Source organism: Lithobates pipiens, unplaced genomic scaffold (genome assembly GCF_037356315.1).
Source record: "Lithobates pipiens isolate NorthernLeopardFrog02 unplaced genomic scaffold, aLitPip1_a1.2 Scaffold_18, whole genome shotgun sequence".
Taxonomy (NCBI): domain Eukaryota; kingdom Metazoa; phylum Chordata; class Amphibia; order Anura; family Ranidae; genus Lithobates; species Lithobates pipiens.
The window spans coordinates 654965521-654992199 of NW_027507758.1; the positions used below are offsets into that span (position 1 = coordinate 654965521).

General features: G+C 49.0%; 1 protein-coding gene across 4 annotated transcripts in view; it reads left to right on the top strand.

The window, feature by feature from the left end:
* BABAM2 (BRISC and BRCA1 A complex member 2) overlaps positions 1 to 26679 on the top strand; it is a 344474-nt gene that overhangs the window by 301963 nt on the left and 15832 nt on the right. For all 4 annotated transcript variants that reach the window (XM_077489430.1, XM_077489427.1, XM_077489429.1 and 1 more), the window contains exon 11: positions 2524 to 2677. In XM_077489430.1, coding sequence (XP_077345556.1) covers positions 2524 to 2677 — 154 coding nt within the window. The remainder of the gene's footprint in view (positions 1 to 2523; positions 2678 to 26679) is intronic.

Below are 26679 nucleotides of genomic sequence, written 5' to 3' on the forward strand. Positions count from 1 at the left end.
ATTAACCACTATGTCCCGGTCGCTATAGCCGAAAGACGGCTACAGTGCTGCGCTCAATTGCTGGGAGGGCGTCCCTGGACATCCTCTTGTTTACTTCCTCCCTGCTTCCCGCCGCGTGCGCGCATCGGGGAAAATCTGTGTTGGCCATGTTCCTTGGACACGGCCAATCGCAGATCGTGCTAAATGGCCAATCACAGCAGCCATTTAGCACTCGATCGGAGTGTCCAATGAGAGATGATCTCCTATGTAAACATAGGAGATCATCTCTCATTGCTGGCTCTCCCTCCTCACACAGAGATCGCATGTGAGGAGGGAGAGGGACCTGCAGCGTAAGTGTTTGAACATAACACAGTGCCACACACATGCCCACCTGTCCCCAGTGCCACCTATCAGTGCCATCTGTCCCTAGTTCCACCTATTAGTGTCACCTGTCTCCACTGCCACCTGTCCCCAGTGCCATCTGTTATCAGTGTCACGTGTCGTCAGTGCCACCTGTCAGTGACATATGCCATCTGTTATTAATGTCACGTGTCATCACGTGTCATCAGTGCCACGTATTAGTGCCATCTGTCTTCAGTGCCACATCAGTGTCATGTGTCGTTGTCCTGGTGCTCCAGGGCCTTCAAAAGTGTAATAGGTAGTCAATGAGTTAGATGTGTAATTTATGCTCCCAGAACACATGACGGCGCTCCCTGCATGTTGGGCCTCTCTATGTGGCCAGGTTGTAAAAACACGTGAAGGTGCTCCCTGCATGTTGGGCCTCTCTATGTGGCCAGGCTGTGGAAACACGTGAAGGTGCTCCCTGCATGTTGGGCCTCTCTATGTGGCTAGGCTGTGGAAACACGTGAAGGTGCTCCCTGCATGTTGGGCCTCTCTATGTGACCAGGCTGTGAAAACACGTGAAGGTGCTCCCTGCATGTTGGGCCTCTCTATGTGGCCAGGCTGTGGAAACACGTGAAGGTGCTCCCTGCATGTTGGGCCTCTCTATGTGGCCAGGCTGTGGAAACACGTGAAGATGCTCCCTGCATGTTGGGCCTCTCTATGTGGCCAGGCTGTGGAAACACGTGTAGGTGCTCCCTGCATGTTGGGCCTCTCTATGTGGCCAGGCTGTGAAAGCACGTGAAGGTGCTCCCTGCATGTTGGGCCTCTCTATGTGGCCAGGCTGTGAAAACACGTGAAGGTGCTCCCTGCATGTTGGGCCTCTCTATGTGGCCAGGCTGTGGAAACACGTGAAGGCGCTCCCTGCATGTTGGGCCTCTCTATGTGGCTAGGCTGTGGAAAAGTCCCAATTCGTCGTAATACTCAGGAGGAGTAGCAGAATTTTTTTGGGGGTGTCATTTGTGGTATACACATGCCATGTGAGAGAAATAACCTATTACAATGCCAATTTTTTTATTTTTGTGGAAATAAAAAAAAATCTTCATTTTGCAAAGAATTTTGGGAAAAAATTCCAACACCAAAAATCTCACCATGCCTCTTACTAAATACCTTGGAATGTCTACTTTCCAAAAAGGGGTAATTTGGGGGGTATTTTTACTTTCCTGGCTTGCTCGGGTCGCAAGAATTCAGATAGGCCGTCAGGTGGGATCAATTTATTATGATTGGCACCACAACTTGTAGACTCTCTAACTTTCACACAGACCAAATAATATCCACTAATTTGGTTTTGTTTTTGTTTTTTTTACCAAAGAAACGTGGCAGTATAAATTGTGGCCAAAATATATGAAGAAAAAACAAAAGTGACTGAGGGGTGTACTTACTTTTGTGAGGCACTGTATATTCCCTGTGATAACAAAACAAATAAAGATTAAAAGGGACAGTGTCAAAGTAATAAATAAATAAAATGTAAGTGCCCTCCCATCCTAATGCGCAATTGTAAACGCACGCACACAAGCGGCGATCCCTCCCACACGTGTGAGGTATCATCCCGAACGTCGGATCATGGTCGGTAATTCTAGCAGCCGACCTTCTCTGTACATCAAAAGTGGTGACCTGTGAAGGCCTTTAAAGCGTCACCATAGTAAAATTTACATATTTAGTCGCCACTCCTCGAGCGGGCGCAATTTTAAAGCGTGACATGTTGGGTATCTATTTACTCGGCGTAACATCTTTTATATTTTACTAAACAATTGGGCATTGTATTGTGGTGTTTTTTTGGGGGGTTTTTTTTTGCATTAAAATTCAAAAAAGTGTATTTTTTTCCCCAAAAAATGTGTTTGAAAAACTGCTGCGCAAATACCGCATGACACAAAAAATAACACCCACCATATTATTCTCTAAGGCTTCTGCTAAATATATATATATAATGTTTGGGAGGGTTCTAAGTAATTTTCTAGCAAAAAGTACAGATTTTTTATATGCAAGCTAAAAGTACCAGAAAAGGGGTGGGGGGAAGGGGGGTCGAGGGGTGGGGGGAAGGGGGGTCGAGGGGTGGAGGGGGGTCAAGTGGTTTTTGAACAATGTTTTTGTTGTCTCTTGGTTGGTAATAACGTGTCCCGTAAATGTCTCTCTGTGTCTTCGCAGTTGACCTTCCTCTGTACTTCCCTCGGGATCAGCCCACCCTGACCTTTCAGTCCGTCTATCACTTCACCAACAGCGGGCAGCTCTACTCCCAGGCCCAGAAGAACTACCCCTACAGCCCCCGCTGGGACGGGAACGAGATGGCCAAGAGAGCCAAGTAAGTGTGACTCTGCCCCCTATCTCCTCCATATTGGTCAGCTCTTGTAGTCTCCGAGGATCCCATGAAGTCTGGAAGCTTTGTGTACCAATCGGGGGGGGAGGGGTGGGGGGAGTGGTGCGGTGTACCAATCGGGGGGGAGGGGTGGGGGGAGTGGTGCGGTGTAGCAATGGGGGGTTGGGGGGGGGGGGGGTGGTTCTTGTTGTCAGAGTTTACCAAATGGCTCAGGTTAGTGCAGGGGGCACAACGCAGAGGGGTAGTCGGGTGCCATGCTCTCCCGCTGGCACTGCCTGTCAGATAAGCCACGTTTCACAATGCCACGAGGACTGAAATTGAAGCGCCACACCACTGCTGAGAGTGGCATCCTTATTTCGTTAACCATTTGCTGACCGCCCCATAGCGGATTTACTGCTACAGGGTGACTGTTCTGTGCAGGATCATGTATATATATGTGTGCGATTCCGCACTTCCGGGTAGGGGGGGCGCGTGCCACTTCTGCCGTGATTAGTGCCAGCAGAAGGCGATCAGCGGGTGCCGGCCAATGGATGTCTGCCGTCACCCGCTGATCATCTAGGAGAGACACAGAACAGAGCTCTGCCTATGTAAACAATGCAGAGCTCTAGTCTGTCAGCAGGAATGTGATGGATTTTCTTTCCCTGCAAAGCACATCCCTAAGACCCCTTTCACACTGCGGTGGGGGGCTGGGGGCATTAGTGGTAAAGCAGAGCTGTTATAGCGGCGGTATTCAGCCGCTAGGGGGGGCGCCTTTAACCCTCGCTATCGGCCTAGGAGAAGGTTAATAGCGCCCGAAAAGCGCCGCTGTTGAATCACTTTGCAGGCACTTCATCAGCGGTGCCCCTTCATTTCAATGGGTAGGGAGCGCTATATACACCGCTCCCGCAGCGCCCCAAAGATGCTGCTTGCAGCACTTTTTTTTTTTCCTGTCCTGCAAGCGCACCGCCCCAATGTGACAGAACAGGGACATTCACACTGGGGCTGCAGAAGAGGCAGTTTACAGGCGCTTTTCAGGGCCTATTTTTAGTGCAAAAATGCCTGAAAAAAACACCTTCAGTGTGAAAGGGGTCTTAGTAAAAGCAGCTCACTATGAACGCATGAACACCAGCTAGGCACTCATGTAACCCTTTGAACGCTCCTGATGTTAACCCCTTTGCAGCCAGTGTCATTAGTACAGTGACAGTGCATTTTTTTTTTTTTTAAGCACTGATCACTGTGTTCGTGTCACTGGTTCCCACAAAGTGTCAGTCAGTGTCAGACTGTCCGCCGCAATATCACAGCCCCACTAGAAGTCGCTGATCGCCGCCATTACTAGCATAAGAGTAGAAATGTAAAAAAAAAAAAATATATATATATATATATTTTGTGTATATATATATATACATATATATATATATATATATACATATATATATTTTTTTTGTGTGTATATATATATATATATATATACATTATGTATTTTATTTTTTTCAACATTGTCGATCATATTTTCGTCTATAGAGCAAACAAAATAAAATAAAAAAGCAGCGGCGGTCAAATATCACCAATAGAAAGCTCTATTAGTGGGGAAAAAAGGACATATATATTTTTTTGGCGATACAACGTTGCACGACCGCACAATCGTCAGTTAAATTAACACAGTGCCTTATCACTAAAATGGGCCTAGTAATGAAGGGGAAGGGGGGGTAAATCTTCCAGAAGTCAAGTGAATAAAAGTCAGGGTTACAATCCGAAAAAGTATCCAAATTTATTTCTGGGGTCAAAGTGCCTAAAGCGGTCTAACAACAATATATATGCAAAGCCACGTATCACATTAATGGACCTATAAGAAGAAGGAGGTAGAAGTGGGCGGAGTCAAGCTCACGTCTTACAGGAAAAAAAAAAAAAGCAGACTTAAATGAAACTTCAGCCACCAATTCCTGGGAATCTGCTGATTTTGCACATTTTTTATATAGGAGATAAAGTAGAACTACAGGCAAAACTTTTTCTTCAGTTTAGATAGAGCAGCGAAGGGCCACAACCCCCCCGCAGAGCTTCCCCTCCATCCGTGTCCCGATGGCGAGACTTCCCTTCACTTCACACCAGGGCTGGAAAGAGCAGGAGAAGATTTCTATACCAATCTGATATGGGCACGTTATCCCCTCCATGTGGTCGTAATTAAATCCAAATAATAAAATGTAAAGGGAGTGACAAAGTGATTACAGAAGAGTGAGAAGACGAGTGCGATTTACTAAAGAAGAAAAAAAAAGAGGAGAGAATCGCACTCGTGTTCTCACTCTTCTGTAATCATTTTCTCACTCCCTTTACATTTTATTATTTGGATTTAATTACGACCACATGGAGGGGATATTGTATCCATATCAGATTAATATGGAAATCTTCTGTTCTTTCTAGCCCTGATGAAGGGGGGCGTTTGGACCCCTGAAACATGTTGGATACTTTTTTCCATTGTACCCCTGACTTTTCATTGAATAAAGTTGTATCCGGTCCTCCTACCAGTGGTGTGACGCTTCAATTTCAATCTCCGTTACATTTGACTACAAGCCAAGGAGAATGTGGAGATCCTCCGGGGTGTAGAAGCCACCTGCCCAGGAACCAGATCATTTACACCACGGGGTCTCCGCTTTACTTTCTTTGATCTGGACCTTGGGGCACTATTTTCATTCACTGATACCAACAATGAGGCACAGTTCCTCCCAATGACACCAACAATGGGGCTCAGTGACACCAATGATGGGGCACAATTACTCCCACTGACGCCAATGATGGGGCACTATTCCTCCCACTGATACCAATGATGGGGCACTATTCCTCCCACTGACACCAATGATGGGGCACTATTCCTCCCACTGATACCAATGATGGGGCACTATTCCTCCCACTGATACCAATGATGGGGCACAATTACTCCCACTGACGCCAATGATGGGGCACTATTCCTCCCACTGATACCAATGATGGGACACTATTCCTCCCACTGACACCAATGATGGGGCACTATTCCTCCCACTGATACCAATGATGGGGCACTATTCCTCCCACTGACACCAATGATGGGGCACTATTCCTCCCACTGACACCAATGATGGGGCACTATTCCTCCCACTGATACCAATGATGGGGCACTATTCCTCCCACTGACACCAATGATGGGGCACTATTCCTCCCACTGATACCAATGATGGGGCACTATTCCTCCCACTGACACCAATGATGGGGCACTATTCCTCCCACTGATACCAATGATGGGGCACTATTCCTCTCACTGACACCAATGATGGGGCACTATTCCTCCCACTGATACCAATGATGGGGCACTATTCCTCCCACTGACACCAATGATGGGGCACTATTCCTCCCACTGATACCAATGATGGGGCACTATTCCTCCCACTGACACCAATGATGGGGCACTATTCCTCCCACTCATACCAATGATGGGGCACTATTCCTCCCACTGATACCAATGATGGGGCACTATTCCTCCCACTGATACCAATTATGGGGCACTATTCCTCCCACTGATACCAATGATGGGGCACTATTCCTCCCACTGATACCAATGATGGGGCACCATTCTTCCCACTGACACCAATGATGGGGGACTATTCCTCCCACTGATACCAATGATGGGGCACTATTCCTCCCACTGATACCAATGATGGGGCACTATTCTTCCCACTGACACCAATGATGGGGCACTATTCCTCCCACTGACACCAATGATGGGGCACTATTCCTTCCACTGACACCAATGATGGGGCACTATTCCTTCCGCTGACAACAAAAATTGGGCCCTTTTCCTCCCACTGACACCAATGATGGGGCACTATTCCTTCCACTGACACCAATGATGGGGCACTATTCCTCCCACTGATACCAATGATGGGACACCATTCTTCCCACTGACACCAATGATGGGGCACTATTCCTCCCACTGATACCAATGATGGGGCACTATTCCTCCCACTGATACCAATGATGGGGCACTATTCTTCCCACTGACACCAATGATGGGGCACTATTCCTCCCACTGATACCAATGATGGGGCACTATTCCTCCCACTGATACCAATGATGGGGCACTATTCTTCCCACTGACACCAATGATGGGGCACTATTCCTCCCACTGATACCAATGATGGGGCACTATTCCTCCCACTGATACCAATGATGGGGCACTATTCTTCCCACTGACACCAATGATGGGGCACTATTCCTCCCACTGATACCAATGATGGGGCACTATTCCCCCCACTGATACCAATGATGGGGCACTATTCCTCCCACTGATACCAATGATGGGGCACTATTCCCCCCACTGATACCAATGATGGGGCACTATTCCTCCCACTGACACCAATGATGGGGCACTATTCTTCCCACTGACACCAATGATGGGGCACTATTCCTTCCGCTGACAACAAAAATTGGGCACTATTCCTCCCACTGATACCAATGATGGGGCACTATTCCTCCCACTGATACCAATGATGGGGCACTATTCTTCCCACTGACACCAATGATGGGGCACTATTCCTCCCACTGATACCAATGATGGGGCACTATTCCCCCCACTGATACCAATGATGGGGCACTATTCCCCCCACTGATACCAATGATGGGGCACTATTCCTCCCACTGACACCAATGATGGGGCACTATTCCTCCCACTGATACCAATGATGGGGCACTATTCCCCCCACTGATACCAATGATGGGGCACTATTCCTCCCACTGACACCAATGATGGGGCACTATTCTTCCCACTGACACCAATGATGGGGCACTATTCCTCCCACTGATACCAATGATGGGGCACTATTCCCCCCACTGATACCAATGATGGGGCACTATTCCTCCCACTGACACCAATGATGGGGCACTATTCCTCCCACTGATACCAATGATGGGGCACTATTCCCCCCACTGATACCAATGATGGGGCACTATTCCTCCCACTGACACCAATGATGGGGCACTATTCCTCCCACTGATACCAATGATGGGGCACTATTCCCCCCACTGATACCAATGATGGGGCACTATTCCCCCCACTGACACCAATGATGGGGCACTATTCCTTCCACTGACACCAATGATGGGGCACTATTCCTTCCACTGACACCAATGATGGGGCACTATTCCTCCCACTGACACCAATGATGGGGCACTATTCCTCCCACTGACACCAAAGATGGGGCATTGTTTATTCCCACTGATGTCAAGACCTTTTCTACTTGTAGTGGCTACAGTTTGCCCCCCCCCCCCTGTTAAGTCCGAAGGACAGTAAACTGGCCATTTGTTTAGAAAGTTTGGAGACCCCTGATTTCCACCAACATCGATACCTTAAGATAACAATACCAGTAAGATAATCCTCTGGGTCCAGCGCTATCTTTCCACTTTTCTCAGCATTTCACAATGTGGGATGGAAATCTATATTGTAGAGCAGAGCAGCTCTTTTTATGCAGCTTTTAGGTACCAAAAGGGTCTTCAGAAAAGTTTGAGTAAAATCAAGGAGTTTAGATGAGACAAGAATGCCACGCCAAGGGTTTTAGGGTCCAAAACTTTTTTATTTTTATAAAATCCAATATTAAGAAACCCAACGTGTTTCGGAGGTTTGTAAAGTCCTTCATCAGGGTGCGAAATTCTGTTTTTGATGAAAGATTGGCAGACTTGGAGGACTGTGGATGTTTCGGGTGTAGAGATTGTTCCTTCTTCTGAAGATGGCTTCACCAGCTCCATAACCAACAGAAGAAGGAGCCGTCTCTACACCTCAACTCTCCAAAATCTCCCGAGTCGGCCGATCTTCCATCCCAAACAGCATCTCAAGTCATGATGAGAAGGGTCATGTACAAACCTCTGAGAGGCCTTTGACTTTCTTCTTCTGAATTGAATGAAATGTAAACTTCTGGACTGTAAAACCTTTGATGTAGCGCTCTTCTCTCTTATCTCCACCATAAACACAATGCCTTCTATATACCGGCCTCCTCCTTACCACTTGGCACTCGTGTGTTACTGTTCGTCCCGAGTTCCATGGTGAGGGTTTCCTCCTCACCGATCAGGGGTCCGTGGTGTTCATTGCTTAACACATTCCTCATTGAGGATTCCTATGAGGGGCCTGGCACTAACCCTGGAGGTCAGAGGACATATAGAGGAGGAGGGGAGGAGAGGGTCACACGCTGGTCACGTTTTTCCTGCTTTACTTCATGTTACCGGACTTGGTCAGTCCGTAGCACAGGATCCCAGAATCTATTAAAAAAAAAAACTGAATAATTTCACCAAGCTGGAACAAATACGTCAGACCGATCGTATTTAAAACTTGAATCCTAGCTTCCTGACTTCTTCCCCATTGGGAAGATTTCCCTACTTCCTGTACCAGTGGCAACAGAGCGAGCTATTCGGTTAATCAGAGACATACCTAGAACCTTCAGAGCCCCCCCCCCCTCCGGTGCAAGAAACCATGGTGGACCCCTCTGCCCCGGGTCTTTCCCACTGATCCTGGGGCCCTTTACTCACACTGTGGGACCCTTTTGCACGTTCTCTCCACGGTGGCGGTACTTTGGTGGTAGTTCCTGGTAGTTCCACCACTGGTGACCGTAGTTTATTTATTTCTTTATTTTATGTTTATTTTTTTGTTTGCCATTTTATTTTTTTTACAATTATCAGGGGTCTAAATAGAAAACTTTGCTATTGACCCCTTTCCCGCCGAGCGTACGCAGATGTGCATACTCGGCTTCCGGGGGTTATACCGGGATTATGCCCACCCCCCGCATGCATCATCCCGGTACCGTTTTTCAGAGCGGGCGATTAGCTTTCCAGCTATAACAACCGATGCGGCTAAAAGCCGCTCAGCTGTTATGCCGGAGGAGCGGGAGGGGACGTCAGGAAGAGGCCCTTGTCCTCATCAACATGGGGACAAGGTGCTTTGGGGTGCCTTGGGGAAGGGGGGGGCTGCGCGGCCCCCCCACCCCGAAGCACCTTGTCCCCATGTTGATGAGGACAAGAGCCTCTTCTCGACAACCCTGGCCGTTGGTTGTCGGGAAGCATCCTCTGGGACTGTGACATCATAATGGGCGGGGACATCATCGGGCGATGTCCCTATATAAGTCGCAGCACCCGCTTCCCTGTCATTGTGAGCAGAGACAGCGATGAGACCCTTCCCCAAGGCACCCCCCATGTTGAGGGCACGCGGCCTGGTACGGCTCAGGGGGGGGGGGGGGGGCGCTCGCTCGTCCCCACCCCCTTTCCTGGCCGGCCGGGTAGCATGCTCGGATAAGGGTCTGGTATGGATCTGGGGGGGACCCCCACGCCGTTTTTCCAGCGTAGGGGGTTCCCCTTAGAATCCATACCAGACCTAAGGGCCTGGAATGCTCTCGGAGGGGGAACCCACGCCAAATTTTTATAATAAATTTGGTGTGGATTTCCCTCTCGAGAGCTGATAATTCTGTGAGAGTCGCCTCCGTATAGACGGAGATCCGACTTGGAGGCGACCTCCATTGAAATCAATGGGTACCGGTCGCCTACAAGTCGGATTGAAGTAGTACAGGAACCTTTTCTGAAGTCGGAGTGACTTCAGTAGTGTGCATTAAGACGGCTCTCATTCACTTACATTGATTTCTACATGTTGTCTGACCTGAGGCGACTAGGGGCGACCTGAGGCGACTAGGGGCGACCTGAGGTCGGATCGGAGTCGCCCCTGTGTGAACCGGCTCTTAGGCCTTGGTCGTTGCTGCTACGACTAAAGCCTAAGTGACTGAAACGCGTACGTTTTCTATTGGCTGGATTTTAGCCTTTGGTTTCAATAAATGGATATTCAATAGCAGATTTCCATCATGGTTTGGACTTTCCATTTAGACGGAGTCTATCACAAGGCTTACAGAGGCTTCAGCATTGGCGTTCCTCACCGCTCAGGATTGGGTATGGTGGTAAAGCACGGCTCACCATTTTTTTTTTGTTGGGTACATTTTGAAGGGGTATTGGATTAGATAGCGGCTCAGCTAGCCGGACTTATAGAAGAGTTCTGGAAGTCAGAGGGAGGGGAGTAGAGGAGCCAGTGATGGGCGAGGAGCGGCCCGCGGAGATTGTACTCCTCATATATCACCAATGACAGCTCCGGTGCCTCCGTCCACATTTCCCGAGACATGGAAGATCTGCTGTGTGATTTATGATGGTGGCTGTAAGGTATATAGTGGATATATAGTGTGTATATAGTGTGTATATAGTGTGTATATAGGTATATAGTATGATATATAGGTATATAGCATTATATATAGGTATATAGTGTGTATATATGTATATAGTGTGTATATAGGTATATAGTATGATATATAGGTATATAGCGTGATATATAGGTATATAGTGTGTATATAGGTATATAGTGTGTGTATATAGGTATATAGCGTGATATATAGGTATATCGTGTGTGTATATAGGTATATAGTGTGATATATAGGTATATAGTGTGTATATAGGTATATAGTATGATATATAGGTATATAGCGTGATATATAGGTATATAGCGTGATATATAGGTATATAGTGTGAATATAGGTATATAGTGTGTGTATATAGGTATATAGTGTGAATATAGGTATATAGTGTGTGTATATAGGTATATAGTGTGTATATATAGGTATATAGTGTGATATATAGGTATATAGTGTGTATATATAGGTATATAGTGTGATATATAGGTATATAGTGTGTATATAGGTATATAGTATGATATATAGGTATATAGCATGATATATAGGTATAGTGTGTGTATATAGGTATATAGTGTGTGTATATAGGTATATAGTGTGTGTATATAGGTATATAGTGTGTGTATATAGTGTGATATATAGGTATATAGTGTGTATATAGTATGATATATAGGTATATAGCGTGAATATAGGTATATAGTGTGTGTATATAGGTATATAGTGTGAATATAGGTATATAGTGTGTGTATATAGGTATATAGTGTGAATATAGGTATATAGTGTGTGTATATAGGTATATAGTGTGTATATATAGGTATATAGTGTGTGTATATGCTCTGAGAATATAGAACACATGGAACATACTGTACTTCTCAACCTAGAAATTGCATTATTGCTTCTGAGAATGTTATTTACGCGTTTTACCACTTCATTACCATCAATGTGTGGAAAGAGCAAAACTTCACCACATCAACTGTCTCTCTACTTCCAGATATGGAGGCTTCAGGAAAGATGTTTTTAGGCCTTCGCCATGTCTACCTTAAAATGATAGGAAGGATTCCTGGTTTATGAACACTGATGGGAAGGGTTCCTGCACATTGTGGAGGGTCATTCTGCACTCTTTCGGGAAGGGTTCCTGCACATTGTGAAGGGTCATTCTGCACTCTTTCGGGAAGGGTTCCTGCACACTGTGGAGGGTCATTCTGCACTCTTTCGGGAAGGGTTCCTGCACATTGTGAAGGGTCATTCTGCACTCTTTCGGGAAGGGTTCCTGCACATTGTGAAGGGTCATTCTGCACTCTTTCGGGAAGGGTTCCTGCACAATGTGAAGGGTCATTCTGCACTCTTTCGGGAAGGGTTCCTGCACAATGTGAAGGGTCATTCTGCACTCTTTCGGGAAGGGTTCCTGCACATTGTGAAGGGTCATTCTGCACTCTTTCGGGAAGGGTTCCTGCACAATGTGAAGGGTCATTCTGCACTCTTTCGGGAAGGGTTCCTGCACATTGTAGAGGGTCATTCTGCACTCTTTCGGGAAGGGTTCCTGCACAATGTGAAGGGTCATTCTGCACTCTTTCGGGAAGGGTTCCTGCACAATGTGAAGGGTCATTCTGCACTCTTTCGGGAAGGGTTCCTGCACACCGTGAAGGGTCATTCTGCACTCTTTCGGGAAGGGTTCCTGCACAATGTGAAGGGTCATTCTGCACTCTTTCGGGAAGGGTTCCTGCACACTGTGGAGGGTCATTCTGCACTCTTTTGGGAAGGGTTCCTGCACACTGTGGAGGGTCATTCTGCACTCTTTCGGGAAGGGTTCCTGCACACCGTGAAGGGTCATTCTGCACTCTTTCGGGAAGGGTTCCTGCACAATGTGAAGGGTCATTCTGCACTCTTTCGGGAAGGGTTCCTGCACAAAGTGAAGGGTCATTCTGCACTCTTTCGGGAAGGGTTCCTGCACACCGTGAAGGGTCATTCTGCACTCTTTCGGGAAGGGTTCCTGCACAATGTGAAGGGTCATTCTGCACTCTTTCGGGAAGGGTTCCTGCACAATGTGAAGGGTCATTCTGCACTCTTTCGGGAAGGGTTCCTGCACACTGTGAAGGGTCATTCTGCACTCTTTCGGGAAGGGTTCCTGCACACTGTGAAGGGTCATTCTGCACACTGAGAAGGGTTCCTGCACACTGTGAAGGGTCATTCTGCACACTGAGAAGGGTTCCTGCACATTTTGGACAGGCAATCTGATGGAGGGTGTCCTGTTTAGCAGCAAATATTCACTTCTTTTATTTGATAATGTGTAAAATATGGGGGTGTAACCTGGGAGGAGCATTTGAGGTCAGATTGGTCGCAGAGCTGGCGTGATTTGTATGGGGTGTGCCCAAAAAATGGGCAATGGGGGGGGGGGCTGTACATAGTAATAAAGTTGCCTTTTTTATTTCTGGGGAAACGCGTAGAGCGATGCCGGGGGCAGCACACGTTATGAATCCGGCGATCTGCATTACCTGGATCTGGACTCGGCTGTTGTAGCGTTACACTGGATGATGCAGGGAGGTCAGAGGTCAGCGTATGGGCGGCGGCGGCGGCGGCTAAATACCAGAATTTTCCGCTCTGCCAACAAGATCCATGAAAGCATTTCTGAAATACTTCATGTCACTGCGAGCTGTCAGTGTGCTCCTCACACCAGTCACTCTAAGGATGGGAACCTGGTGTAGTATATACCGTATACCGACCACAAGTGCCGCAGAAGAGAATTCCAAACACCTGCTGCACTTCATGATCAAAGATGGCCAATCCACCATTGCCCATTTCCCTGGCACAGTGTATAGAGGAAGTTATACCCGTCATGGGTCATCAGATTAAAGCTGCCGTCTTTCCGGATATCCTAGACCCCCTTGTCTACAGCGGTGGTCTCCAAGCTGCGAGCCCGGGGCCAAATTCAGCCCTTTGTTGCCTTTATCTTACCCTTGTGGCACTAATTCTTCTACTGACACCAATGATGGGGCACTATTCCCCCCACTGACACCAATGATGGGGCACTATTCCCCCCACTGACACCAATGATGGGGCACTATTCCTCCCACTGACACCAATGATGGGGCACTATTCCTCCCACTGACACCAATGATGGGGCACTATTCCTCCCACTGACACCAATGATGGGGCACTATTCCTCCCACTGACACCAATGATGGGGCACTATTCCTCCCACTGACACCAATGATGGGGCACTATTCCTCCCACTGACACCAATGATGGGGCACTATTCCTCCCATTGACACCAATGATGGGGCACTATTCCTCCCATTGACACCAATGATGGGGCACTATTCCTCCCACTGACACCAATGATGGGGCACTATTCCTCCCATTGACACCAATGATGGGGCACTATTCCTCCCATTGACACCAATGATGGGGCACTATTCCTCCCACTGACACCAATGATGGGGCACTATTCCTCCCACTGACACCAATGATGGGGCACTATTCCTCCCATTGACACCAATGATGGGGCACTATTCCTCCCACTGACACCAATGATGGGGCACTATTCTTCCCACTGATACCAATGATGGGGCACTATTCCTCCCACTGATACCAATGATGGGACACTGTTCCTCCCACTGATACCAATGACGGGGCACTATTCCTCTCACTGACACCAATGATGGGGCACTATTCCTCCCACTGACACCAATGACGGGGCACTATTCCTCTCACTGACACCAATGATGGGGCACTATTCCTCCCACTGACACCAATGATGGGGCACTATTCCTCCCACTGATACCAATGATGGGGCACTATTCCTCCCACTCACACCAATGATGGGACACTATTCCTCCCACTGACACCAATGATGGGGCACTATTCCTCCCACTGACACCAATGATGGGGCACTATTCCTCCCACTGATACCAATGATGGGGCACTATTCCCCCCACTGATACCAATGATGGGGCACTATTCCTCCCACTGATACAAATGATGGGACACTATTCCTCCCACTGACACCAATGATGGGGCACTATTCCTCCCACTGATACCAATGATGGGGCACTATTCCTCCCACTGATACCAATGATGGGGCACTATTCCTCCCACTGACACCAATGATGGGGCACTATTCCTCTCACTGACACCAATGATGGGGCACTATTCCTCCCACTGACACCAATGATGGGGCACTATTCCTCTCACTGACACCAATGATGGGGCACTATTCCTCCCACTGACACCAATGATGGGGCACTATTCCTCCCACTGACACCAATGATGGGGCACTATTCCTCCCACTGATACCAATGATGGGGCACTATTCCTCCCACTGACACCAATGATGGGGCACTATTGCTCTCACTGATACCAATGATGGGGCACTATTCCTCCCACTGACACCAATGATGGGGCACTATTCCTCCCACTGATACGCCTATGTTGCATAGAACGAGGCTGTGGCTTTCCTCGGGTCCTCACTATGATGTGGCCCACGTTGGGGTGGCCGGGGGCCGCGGCTCTCCTGTGGCTTCTCTAAGCAGATGTAGAATCTTTGTACAAGTCGTGTCTCGCTCCTCTAATCCCCATAATTACAGTTTTCTGTCATTTCTATTTTGGAGTCTTAATAGCGCATTACATCCCCTTCCAAACTCTTTAGGATTGCGGGATTATCGCCTTAATTACATCTTTTTTCATTTTGCACTGATAGCCTTCACCCGTAATTTCTCAGTTCACATGACACTAATGGCGGCTGTGTGCGCGTCCCCCCCGCCCCCGCCGCTCAGTCCGGCCCCTCCTGGTGCTCAGTGTAGGACTGTCAGCTGCAGGCGTGAGAATCTAAACCTCTTCCAAAGGAAATCTGCACTCTTTGTTTCTGGATGCGGACACACAGCTGTATACACAGAGGAAATCCATGTACAGGAGATGCATTGCTGACCATCCAGTCCTGAGATTTACACAGCTCTGCCACGTAGCACAGCCCTGGAAGAGCAGGGACCTGATTTGTCTCTTCTGCAGTTCAGTATTAGCTCTTGCCCCCCCAAACCCCCCCACCCCCCAGCCTGTGATTGGCCACTGAAAGAAGAAGTAGCTGCCTGATGATCTCGTCTCTCTGACTCTTTCTTATCAGCGTTCTCCTTAATAAGCACTGCGGCACTGCTGATTGGCTCCTTGTGCTGCCTCTCCCTCTTTCAGGTTGAGCTCTGCTGTAGGCTAGGTTCACACTCATGCGGGTAGTTGCAGAAATTGTACCTGTTTTCCGCACCCACAACCACCCACAACCAGAACAGGTTGTTCTTATGGAGGAGGGGGGAAAAATGAACTACTTCCCGCAAACTGCCGTCATTATATATGACGTAGAATACCGGAGTCCTGGCAGCAGATAGCAGATTGCTGCCATAGCCCCGGTATTTTCTTCAGGTGACATAAGGATAGCACAGTGGTGTAGTGGGCAGCACAGTGGTGTGGTGGTTAGCACTCTCGCCTAGCAGTAAGACGGTCGCTGGTTCTAAATCCCAACCACAACACTACCTGCCTGGAGTTTGCATGTTCTCCCTGTGCCTGTGTGGGTTTCCTCCGGGTACTCCGGTTTCCTCCCACACTATAAAGACATGCAGGTAGGGAAATTGGCTTCTGTCCAAAATTGTCCCTGGTATATGAATGGGGACCTTGGATTGTGGGCTCCTTGAGGGTAGGGACTGATGTGAGTGTGCGATGTACAGGGGTAGGGACAATTGTAGACACTGAGGATGATCTGGATGGACTGGTGTCTTTATTCCACCTTACTAACTATGTAACTATGTAGCACTGAGATGGAGAACCTGCAATTTGTATATAAATCCTGATTAAGGAATGGTGGCCATACAGTGGGGCAAAACAGTATTTAGTTGGCCACCAATTGTCCAAGTTCTCCCACTTAAGAAGATGAGAGAGGCCTGGAATGCTCATCATAGGGATCACCTCAACTATGAGAGACGACATCTGGAAACAAATCTAATTACATTCTCTGATATGGAAAGAATTTATTGGCAAATTATGGTGGAAAATAATTATTTGGTCATAAAAGTTCATCTCAATACTTTGTTACCGGTATATATCCTTTGTTGGCGATGACAGAGGTCTTCACAGAGATCTTCACAGAGGTCTTCACAGAGGTCTTCACAGAGGTCTTCACAGAGGCCTTCACAGAGGTCTTCACAGAGATCTTCACAGAGGTCTTCACAGAGGTCTTCACAGAGATCTTCACAGAGGTCTTCACAGAGGTCTTCACAGAGATCTTCACAGAGGTCTTCACAGAGGTCTTCACAGAGGTCTTCACAGAGGTCTTCACAGAGATCTTCACAGAGATCTTCACAGAGGTCTTCACAGAGGTCTTCACAGAGGTCTTCACAGAGGCCTTCACAGAGGTCTTCACAGAGGCCTTCACAGAGGTCTTCACAGAGATCTTCACAGAGGCCTTCACAGAGGTCTTCACAGAGATCTTCACAGAGGTCTTCACAGAGGCCTTCACAGAGGTCTTCACAGAGGTCTTCACAGAGATCTTCACAGAGGTCTTCACAGAGGTCTTCACAGAGATCTTCACAGAGGTCTTCACAGAGGTCTTCACAGAGGTCTTCACAGAGGCCTTCACAGAGATCTTCACAGAGATCTTCACAGAGGTCTTCACAGAGGTCTTCACAGAGATCTTCACAGAGGTCTTCACAGAGGTCTTCACAGAGATCTTCACAGAGGTCTTCACAGAGGCCTTCACAGAGGCCTTCACAGAGGTCTTCACAGAGGCCTTCACAGAGGTCTTCACAGAGGTCTTCACAGAGGTCTTCACAGAGATCTTCACAGAGGTCTTCACAGAGATCTTCACAGAGGCCTTCACAGAGGTCTTCACAGAGGTCTTCACAGAGATCTTCACAGAGGTCTTCACAGAGATCTTCACAGAGGCCTTCACAGAGATCTTCACAGAGGTCTTCACAGAAGTCTTCACAGAGGCCTTCACAGAGATCTTCACAGAGGCCTTCACAGAGGTCTTCACAGAGGCCTTCACAGAGGTCTTCACAGAGGTCTTCACAGAGGTCTTCACAGAGGTCTTCACAGAGGTCTTCACAGAGGCCTTCACAGAGATCTTCACAGAGGTCTTCACAGAGGCCTTCACAGAGGTCTTCACAGAGATCTTCACAGAGGCCTTCACAGAGATCTTCACAGAGATCTTCACAGAGGTCTTCACAGAGGTCTTCACAGAGGTCTTCACAGAGGCCTTCACAGAGATCTTCACAGAGGTCTTCACAGAGGTCTTCACAGAGGTCTTCACAGAGGCCTTCACAGAGGCCTTCACAGAGATCTTCACAGAGGCCTTCACAGAGGTCGTCACAGAGATCTTCACAGAGGCCTTCACAGAGGTCTTCACAGAGGCCTTCACAGAGGTCTTCACAGAGGTCTTCACAGAGGTCTTCACAGAGATCTTCACAGAGGCCTTCACAGAGGTCTTCACAGAGGCCTTCACAGAGGCCTTCACAGAGGCCTTCACAGAGATCTTCACAGAGGCCTTCACAGAGATCTTCACAGAGGCCTTCACAGAGGCCTTCACAGAGGTCTTCACAGAGATCTTCACAGAGGTCTTCACAGAGGCCTTCACAGAGATCTTCACAGAGGTCTTCACAGAGGCCTTCACAGAGATCTTCACAGAGGCCTTCGCAGAGGTCTTCGCAGAGGTCTTCGCAGAGGCCTTCGCAGAGGTCTTCGCAGAGGCCTTCGCAGAGGCCTTCGCAGAGGTCTTCGCAGAGGTCTTCGCAGAGGCCTTCGCAGAGGTCTTCGCAGAGGCCTTCGCAGAGGCCTTCGCAGAGGCCTTCGCAGAGGTCTTCGCAGAGGTCTTCGCAGAGGCCTTCACAGAGGTCTTCACAAGGTTGTCACACACTGTTGCTGGTATGTTGGCCTCCATGTCCTCCATGCAGATCTCCTTTAGAGCAGTGCTGTTTTGGGGCTCTCTCTGGGCAACTTGGACTTTCAACTCCCTCCAAAGGTTTTCTATGGGGTTGAGATCTGGAGACTTGCTAGGCCACTCCAGGACCTTGAAATGCTTCTTACGAAGCCGCTCCTTCCTTGCCCGGGCGGTGTGTTTGGGGTCATTGTCATGCTGAAAGACCCAGCCACGTTTCATCTTCAATGCCCTTGCTGATGGGAAGAGGTTTGCGCTCAAAATCTCACGATACATGGCCCCATTCATTCTTTCACATAGACGGATCAGTCGCCCTGTTCCCTTTGCAGAGAAACAGCCCCAAAGCGTGATGTTGCCACCCCCATGCTTCACAGTAGGTATGGTGTTCTTTGGTTGCAACTCGGCATTCTCTCTCCTCCAAACACGACGAGTTGTGTTTCTACCAAACAGTTCTACTTTGGTTTCATCTGACCATATGACATTCTCCCAATCCTCTTCTGGATCATCCAAATGCTCTCTAGCAAACCTCAGACGGGCCCGGACATGTACTGGCTTAAGCAGGGGGACACGTCTGGCACTGCAGGATCTGGCGGCGGTGTAGTGTGTTACTGATGGTAGCCTTTGTTACGTTGGTCCCAGCTCTCTGCAGGTCATTCACTAGGTCCCCCCCACCCGTGTGGCTCTGAGATTTTTGCTCACCATTCTTGTGATCATTTTGACCCCACGGGGTGAGATCTTGCGTTGAGCCCCAGATGGAGGGAGATTATCGGTGGTCTTGTATGTCTTCCATTTTCTAATTATTGCTCCCACAGTTGATTTCTTCACACCAAGCTGCTTGCCTATTGCAGATTCAGTCTTCCCAGCCTGGTGCAGGTCTACAATTTTGTTTCTGGTGTCCTTCGACAGCTCTTTAGTGTTCACCATAGTGGATTTTGGGGGGGGGACAAGACCGCCAAAGTCGGAAGAAGAGAAGGCGGTGACAGAAGACCGGGCCACCGCTAGAAAAAGAGCTATAAGAAGATAGCGGAGGCCCGGCAAGAAGAACCCGAAGAGGGGGACAAGACCCCCAAAGTTGGAAGCGCCGTTTTTTCAGTGTAGGGCAGTCAGTATCTCACAAAAGTAAGTACACCCCTCACATTTGTGTAAATCTTTTATAGCGTTGTATGGTCTTGGCCACCGTGCTGCAGCTCAGTTTCAGGGTCTTGGCAATCATCTTATAGCCTAGGCCGTCTTTATGTAGAGCGACAATTCTTCTCTTTTTCAGATCTTCAGAGAGTTCTTTGCCATGAGGTGCCATGTTGAGCTTCCAGTGACCAGTATGAGAGAGTGAGAGCGATAACACCAAATTTAACACACCTGCTCCCCATTCACACCTGAGACCTTGTAACACTTACGAGTCACATGACACCTGGGGAGGGAAAATGGCTAATTGGGTCCCAATTTGGACATTTTCACTTAGGGGTGTACTGACTTTTGTTGCCAGCGGTTTAGACATGAATGGCTGTGTGTTGAGTTATTTTGAAGGGACAGGAAATTTACACTGTTATACAAGCTGTACACTCACTACTTTACATTGTAGACAAGTGTCATTTCTTCAGTGTTGTCACATGAAAAGAGAGAAGAAAAGATTTACACAAATGTCACTGAGAGGTGTACTTACTTTTGTCAGATACTGTATATAAAACAAATCTTCAAGTTCATTGGTCACACCAAAAATTTAAACAATAATTTATTTCACTTCAATTTTTGTGGTGGGTTGGTGGCTGCGGTGAAGGTGGAGGAAGAGCCATTGGCAGGCGCTCTCCTCCTTGTCATGTTGTTGTTGTGTTTTGTTTTATCTGTTGCTGTTTGAACTTGTCCCGAGACTTGGAAAACTTGTTCCTGATAATTATACCCGACACCCAAAACAACCTGTTCTTGGCCGGCTGACAGCAGGGCTGGTCCTGAACGAGGCCGCCGATGGCTTGTTTACCGGAGCAGGTTTTATGGCCGGCGTGTTTGTCGTCACCTCCCAAGAATTAACCTTTAGACGGTTTAAGGCGGGCTGCCCTCCCTGGTGATAGGTCAATGCGGCTGGATCTCCCGAGGACTGAAATCGGCAGAATCGCATGCGGGGAAAACTTCCCGGACCTCCATTAGCTTGAGACAGCTTGTGGCTCTTATTATAGAACAAAGAAAAATTCCCACCTCAGAGATGAGCTACAGTCCACCATACTTACAAAATATTTAGTTTTTAGTTTAAAGGGAATCTTGATCATTTTTTGAGGTGCACACAAATGTGTGGTCAGAGAATGCGCATGCATGGCCACGGAAAAGGCTCTGTTAAAAACCCATCTCCTGACTGCACCTCCTTATTGCATCTCCTGACCCCATCTAATGAACCATCTCCTGACCCCATCTCCTTATCGCATCTCCTGACCCCATCTCCTGCTTCATCTGCTGACCCCATCTCCTGCTTCATCTGCTGACCCCATCTCCTGCTTCATCTGCTGACCCCATCTCCTGACTCATCTCCTGACCCCATCTAATGAACCATCTCCTGTCCCCATCTCCTTATCGCATCTCCTGACCCCATCTCCTTATCTCATCTCCTGACCCCATCTCCTGACTCATCTGCTGACCCCATCTCCTGACTCATCTCCTGACCCCATCTAATGAACCATCTCCTGACCCCATCTCCTTATCGCATCTCCTGACCCCATCTCCTTATCGCATCTCCTGACCCCATCTCCTGACTCATCTGCTGACCCCATCTCCTGACCCCATCCAATGACCCATCTCCTAACCCCATCCAATGAGCCATCTCCTGGCTCATCTGCTGACCCCATCTCCTGACTCATCTGCTGACCCCATCTCCTGACTCATCTGCTGACCCCATCTCCTGACTCATCTCCTGACCCTATCTCCTGACCCCATCCAATGACCCATCTCCTGACCCCATCCAATGACCCATCTCCTGACCACATCTCCTGACCCCATCCAATGACCCATCTCCTGACTCATCTGCTGACTCCATCTCCTGACCCCATCCAATGACTCATCTCCTGACCCCATCTCCTGAGCCATCTCCTGACCCCATCTCCTGACCCCATCCAATGACCCATCTCCTGACCCCATCTCCTGACCCCATCTCCTGACCGTATCTCCTGAGCCATCTCCTGACCCATCTCCTGACCCCATCCAATGACCCATCTCCTGACCACCTCCAATGACTCATCTCCTGACCCCATCCAATGACTCATCTCCTGACCCCATATCCTGACCCCTTGCCCCTCCAGTTCTCTCAACCTTCTCCCCCCAAATTTTTTAATTCCTAAATTACTTGTATCTTCTGGCCATTCTGGTGATCTCACAGGTCTTTCCTCTTTTTGCCCAGTATCGCCGTTGGGCGGACTTTGTACAGCACTGGCCACTCATGTATTGACGTGTGAGCGCTGTTCACCTTATCAGTACTGTGAATCCAGGCCGATGTACCGTATCCATGACATCCTGGGCTCGCAGTACGGCATTGAATGACACTGGCTGTCATTCAACCTGGAAGAAGAGCAAGGTGCCGAGGAGGCGCATGCAGATGGCAGTACTGCTGCGTGTAGGAGGTGAGTACTGCTAATTAAAATACATACTTTTTTTTTTTTTTTAGTATCTTTAAAAAAAAAGCTGGATTTCGGCTTTAGGTTAGACCTCCACAGACTTGCTTTCTTTCCTTTTGCTTCTCTTTTGCACCTATCCAGGGCCGCAATTTGAAATCATGGGGCTCCATTCAGCCTACCTGACAGGTAACCCCCCCTCCCCCCTCTATGTGATGGCAGCCGTGGTCCTCTGGGGGCTCCAAACCTCTCGTAACTGAGTAGTAAGGTGGTGACTCCCCACCCCCACCCCTGTCTCACCAGCATTGGCTCTCGCACTACCCCTTGCAAAGACTTATGGACATTTTCTGTTTCACCCCTTTGTTTTCAGACTGGAAGGAACGTGGGGAGGGGGTGGATGGATGCCTGCTCCTCCTCTCACATCCAATCACTTTCTTCTTACTTTGTAGTGGAAAGAATTTCGGAGCAGCCTGTGAATGAAGTGGGAGGCAGCAAGGCCTGAGCCCTCCTGCTGACCCATTGAGGCCCGGTAACCCATATTGGTGGCCCTTCTCCTTTATGCCACTGAAATCAAAACCCCCTACCCACCTCTGAGCACCCCTTGTATCCACCCCCTTCCCACCTCTGAGCACCCCTTGTATCCACCCCCTACCCACCTCTCAGAATCCCTTGTCTCCACCCCATACCCACCTCTGACCACCCCTGGTCTCCACCTCCTACCCACCTCTGAGCATCCTTTGTCTTCACCCAATGCCCACCTCTGAGCACCCCTTGTCTCCACCCCCTACCCACCTCTGAGCATCCTTGTCTCCACCCCCTACCCAGCTCTGAGCACCCCTGGTCTCCACTCCCTACCCACCTCTGAGCACCCCTTGTATTCACCCCCTACCCATCTCTGAGCATCCCTTGTCTCCACCCCCTACCCACCTCTGAGCACCCCTTGTCTCCACCCCCTACCCACCTCTGAGCACCCCTTGTATTCACCCCCTACCCATCTCTGAGCATCCCTTGTATCCACCCCCTACCCACCTCTGAGCACCCCTTGTATTCACCCCCTACCCACCTCTCAGAATCCCTTGTCTCCACCCCCTACCCACCTCTGACCACCCCTGGTCTCCACCTCCTACCCACCTCTGAGCACCCTTTGTCTTCACCCCTTGCCCACCTCTGAGCACCCCTTGTCTCCACCCCCTACCCACCTCTGAGCACCCCTTGTCTCCACCCCCTACCCACCTCTGAGCACCCCTTGTCTTCACCCCATGCCCACCTCTGAGCAACCCTTGTCTTCACCCCATGCCCACCTCTGAGCAACCCTTGTCTCCACTCCCTACCCACCTCTAAGAACCCCTTGTATTCACCCCCTACCCACCTCTGAGCATCCCTTGTCTCCACCCCCTACCCACCTCTGAGCACCCCTTGTATTCACCCCCTACCCATCTCTGAGCATCCCTTGTCTCCACCCCTTAGCCACCTCTGAGCACCCCTTGTATTCACCCCCTACCCACCTCTGAGCACCCCTTGTCTCCACCCCCTACCCACCTCTGAGCACCCCTTGTCTCCACTCCCTACCCACCTCTGAGCACCCCTTGCATTCACCCCCTACCCATCTCTGAGCATCCCTTGTCTCCACCCCCTACCCACATCTGAGTACAGTTCCTTGGTTTCACCGCCTACCTACTGCCCAATACCATCTCTTTTAGAGAATACAGAACTAAGTATCATTTTGTGGTGCTACCCTGTTTCCCCTAAAATAAGACCTAGTGTGATTGTCGGTGATAGCTGCAATAAAAGCCCTACCCCCCAAATAAGCCCTAGTTAAAGTCCTTGTAGGTCTTCTTTTCAGGGTAGGGCTTATTTTTGAGGAAACAGAGTAGGGCTTATTTGGGTGGTAGGGCTTATATTGCAGCCAACACCGACAATCACGCTAGGTCTTATTTTAGGGGAAACAGGGTAAGTAATTTGCATTGAATTTGTGGATAACAATAAAGGCAGTAAAATGTATCCCCTGCAGCCAGAAACAATAATCCCCCCAGAAACTATAGAACCCTTGGTAACAATAGACCCCAAAGCAACAGTAGATCAGCCCCAGCAACAATAGATCCCCACCAGCAACTGAAGATCTCTCAGTAGCCAGCGCCAATAGACCCTCCAGCACACCACCCTAGCACCCCTTCAGTGCTAAATGTGCCGGAACTGTGTTCTCCCGTCTTTCCGTTGCCTCGAAGTACCGGGGATTTCTTTTGGCTCCTAAAGGTGTAGAGTATATAAAGATTACAATCTCTGTTGCTGGACATCTGTAAAATGATGGATTAGCGATCATTATCTTTCCCAGGGGACAGCGGTCACAAGGACAAATAATGGGCTGTATCTTTTCAACAGGTACACAGACAACAACATTTCAAACTTCCCGGAAGTTCTAACTCTTCCACTCCATCTATAACTAGAAGAAAACTTTGGGGCTGGAGTTCTACTTTAAGAAGGCCAGTCTATATTGTGGACTCCGAGCATCTTTCTCCTCCGTATTTCACAAGGAGGCGGGGACTAAACTTCCATTATCACGGTCAGCCAATCAGAATTCCTCTGGGAAGGAAAGCTTTTCCTCTATGGGACGCTGTGCCTTCCATGTTGTCCTTCCTCTTTGGAGCGCCTCGTTATTCCCGGTCAGGTCACATTAAGGCCCCATAAACACGTTCTCTCCGGATGATAATCGCTTTAATAAACAGTTTGGAAATATAACCTAGATACATAATTAGCTGGTGTTATTTATGGAATCTAGGGCACACGTATAACACATTGCTTCTACAAAGTCCCATTATTTTGTACTAATAACAGTTTAGGTTGTACTATTGCAGTCCAGGCTGTCGCCGTTCCGCAATAAAGCGCCACAAGTATCTTCAGGAGCGGCGCACATCCCAAGCCCAGTGTGGGTTCAGAACAACCCTTTAAGTCATACAACACTTTAGAGTGTTCTTCATGCCAGTCATACATGTGGAGATTTTCTTTTTGGGGGGGGCATATTTTTTTGCTTGGATTATGCTAAAAGAAGAGGTTTGGAGGGGAGGATTTGTGCTGGGGGGGGGGGGGGTTCGGCTGGGAATTTTTGCTAGGAGGGGACAATGGGGGGTGGAGTGTACTGGAAAGGGATATCTGGAGGGCAATGATTGGTGCTGGGGGGGGGGGGGATTTCGGTAGGGAATTTTTGCTAGGATGGGGGTGTACTGGAAGGGGAGATCTGGAGGGCAATGATTGGTGCTGGGGGGGGGGGGGGGGTGGTTCGGCAGGGAATTTTTGCTAGGATGGGGGTGTACTGGAAGGGGAGATCTGGAGGGCAATGATTGGTGCTGGGGGGAGGGGGGTTCGGTAGGGAATTTTTGCTAGGATGGGGGTGGGGGTGTAATGGAAGGGGAGATCTGGAGGGCAATAATTGGTGCTGGGGGGGGGGGGGTTCGGCAGGGAATTTTTGCTAGGATGGGGATGGGGGTGGACTGGAAGGGGAGATCTGGAGGGCAATGATTGGTGCTGGGGGGGGGGGGGGGGGGGGTTCGGCAGCAATTTTTTGCTAGGGTGAGGGTGTACTGGAAGGGGAGATCTGGAGGGCAATGATTGGTGCTGGGGGGGGGGGGGGCTTTTTCCATTTTTATTTTGGAAGAAGTTTGACTTGCAGAGAGAATGTATGCTTAGGGGGGGCTGAGCATGCAGATCAGAGCTGGGGAGTGGGGGAGGATTTGTGCTAGGAGGGGTGATTTTTTTTGAGCAGGGGGACTTTTGCTGGGGGAGGGGGGGGGGGTCTGGGCTGGAAGGGGAGATCTGGGAGGGTGAGAAATGTTACATATTTGTATAGGGAGAATTTTGTCTTGTAGAGGGGATTTATTATTAGGGGGGGGGGGAGTATCCAAATCAATAATGGGGATGGGGTAAGAGGCTTTGTGCTAGGAGGGGTGATTCTTTTGGTAGGGGGATTTTTGCTAGGAGAGTACAATTGAGGGGATTGGGGGGGGGGGGGGGTAGGCTGGAAGGAAAGATCTTGGGGGTGGCAAAGATTGATGTTGGGAGGGGGGAACTTGTACTTGGAGGAGGAGACATTTTTGTTTGGGGAGAATTTTGGCTTGGAGATGGAGTCTATGCTTAGGGAGGCGAGCATGCAGACCAGTGCTGAATTTTTTTTTGGGGGGGGAGGGGGGTTTGCTGAGACATGATGTTCACACATCATGGGGGGGTGCAGTTTGTCATCTTCTCCCTTATTATTTGGCGACCTTGCCCCAGCACTGGTTAAGAGGTCTG